The following is a 2,288-nucleotide window of genomic DNA, read 5'->3' on the forward strand; positions in this document are numbered from 1 at the left end:
TCATATATTCATTTATCAGTCTATCCATCTATCAAATTCATCCATCCATTAATTCATTCATTCATCCGTCCGTCCGTCCATCCATCCATCTATCCATCCATTCATTCATTCATTCATTCATTCATTCATTCATTCATTCATTCATTCATTCATTCATTCATTCATTCATTCATTCATTCATTCATTCATTCATTCATTCATTCATTCATTCATTCATTCATTCATTCATTCATTCATTCATTCATTCATTCATTCATTCATTCATTCATTCATTCATTCATTCATTCATTCATTCATTCATTTCTTCTCTCTCACTCACTCACTCCTTCATAGAGAGAATTGAAACAGCAGAAGAACAGGGAAGCGGCCAGGAAGTGCAGGTTGAAGCAGAAGATAAAACTGGATGATTTGTTAGCTGTGAGTTACTCACTCGCTCACTCACTCACTCGCTCACTCACTCACTCGCTCACTCACTCGCTCACTCACTCACTCGCTCACTCACTCACTCGCTCACTCACTCACTCACTCGCTCACTCACTCGCTCACTCACTCACTCGCTCACTCACTCACTCACTCACTCATGAGTTACTGATTCACTCACTGATTCACTCACTGATTCATTCATCCATTTATTCATTCATCCTTCCATCCACCCATTCATTCATTCATCCATCCATTCATTCATTCATCCACCCATCACAATCACAACCAGAGTAAGAGCTCTCTCGTGCAGTTGAACCAGGGTCTCCAGGATCAGATAGATAATTTGCAATCTGAGATGAGCCTCCTACTGAATGTTCTGAAAATGCACGACGAACTGGCAACAGCATCACCCCACCTATGTTGCAATAGTAATGTAATTAATTATAATGATAATTATGACGATGATAATAATACTAATAATTATAATTTAAATGTCCAGTTATAATAAGAATAATATGATAATAACAGATAGATAATAATAGATAATAGATAATATTAATAATTTTTTTATTCTTTGTAACCGTTTCTTATTTCTCGACCTTTCCATTGTTGTATAGGAGTTTCTTCTTCTTCTTCTCCTTCTTCTTCTTCCTCCTCCTCCTCTTCTTCATCATCATCTTCTTCTTCTTCTTCTTCTTCTTTTTCTTCTTCTTCTTTTTCTTTTTCTTTTTTTCGTTGTTGTTGTTATTATTTATTTATTTAAGACAGTTTCTTCAAAATATTTTGCCTTTTTATTCCATCACCGAGTTCCAGTTGTGGCTTTCGAGCTTACGGATTATTAAATTAACTAATTAAATGCGATTAGTTGTCTAACTATTGTGTCATTATTATAAATTATGAAATACACACACAGACACACACACGCACAGACACACACATAAACACACAGACGCACAGACACACAGACACGCACAGACACACAGACACGCACACACACACACACTCTGCTCATTAAGAAAATTAATTAAACAAAATATATGGCTTATATAGTGGACATTAGTAGTTTTCTAATTGTAACCAAATTTCAACCTTGACCTTGGCAAATCATCATTTGACCTTTGATGAGGTTCGTGACCCGAAGGGTGAATGAATGAAAGAACGAACGAAGATATGAACAAATGAATAAATTGTCGCCTCTTACTTTGAAATGAAAATTCAAGTAAAGACTTTTTAGGCGAATTAAATTAATTTTTGCAGCCTCACTATTTAAATCAACTCGCCAATGTTTTAAGATTATCATAATTTATTACGATTTCAACAATAAAATCAGCATAATTTATGATAATTTTATGATAATTTGTCGTAGTTGATAATAATTTTGCATAAATATATAATAAATGCATTGCATATGGAAGTATGGAAGTGAAAAATTCAGAAGCGAAATTGATCTGTGTCTATATTTATGTGTATGTGTGTGTGTATGTGTGTGTATGTGTATGAATGTGTGTGTTTGTGTGTATTATGTACGTGTGTGTTTGTCTGTGTGTATGAATGTGTGTGTGTGTGTGTGTGTGTGTGTGGTGTGTATGAATATGTGTGTATGAATATGTGTGTGTGGTGTGTATGAATGTGTGTGTGGTGTGTATGAATGTGTGTGTGGTGTGTATGAATGTGTGTGTAGTGTGTATGAATGTGTGTGTGGTGTGTATGAATGTGTGTGTGTGGTGTGTATGAATGTGAGTGTGTCTCTGTGTATGAATGTGTGTGTGTGTGTGTGGTGTGTATGAATATGTGTGTGTTTGTCTGTGTGTATGAATGTNGTGTGTGTGTGTGTGTGTCTGTGTATGAAATGTGTGTGTGTGTGG

At 35.3% G+C, this 2,288-nt stretch overlaps 1 protein-coding gene across 1 annotated transcript in view; it reads left to right on the plus strand.

Moving 5' to 3' along the window:
* Window positions 1–407, plus strand: part of HELRODRAFT_183119 (hypothetical protein) — a gene marked incomplete at both ends in the record, with an annotated part of 2,081 nt that extends 1,674 nt beyond the window's left edge. Inside the window, one exon of the mRNA XM_009033821.1 lies at window positions 334–407. Within this exon, the coding sequence (XP_009032069.1) occupies window positions 334–407 (74 nt within the window). The remainder of the gene's footprint in view (window positions 1–333) is intronic.
* Window positions 408–2,288: the final 1,881 nt, after the last annotated feature.

This window comes from Helobdella robusta, assembly GCF_000326865.2.
Source record: "Helobdella robusta unplaced genomic scaffold HELROscaffold_99, whole genome shotgun sequence".
Classification (NCBI taxonomy): domain Eukaryota; kingdom Metazoa; phylum Annelida; class Clitellata; order Rhynchobdellida; family Glossiphoniidae; genus Helobdella; species Helobdella robusta.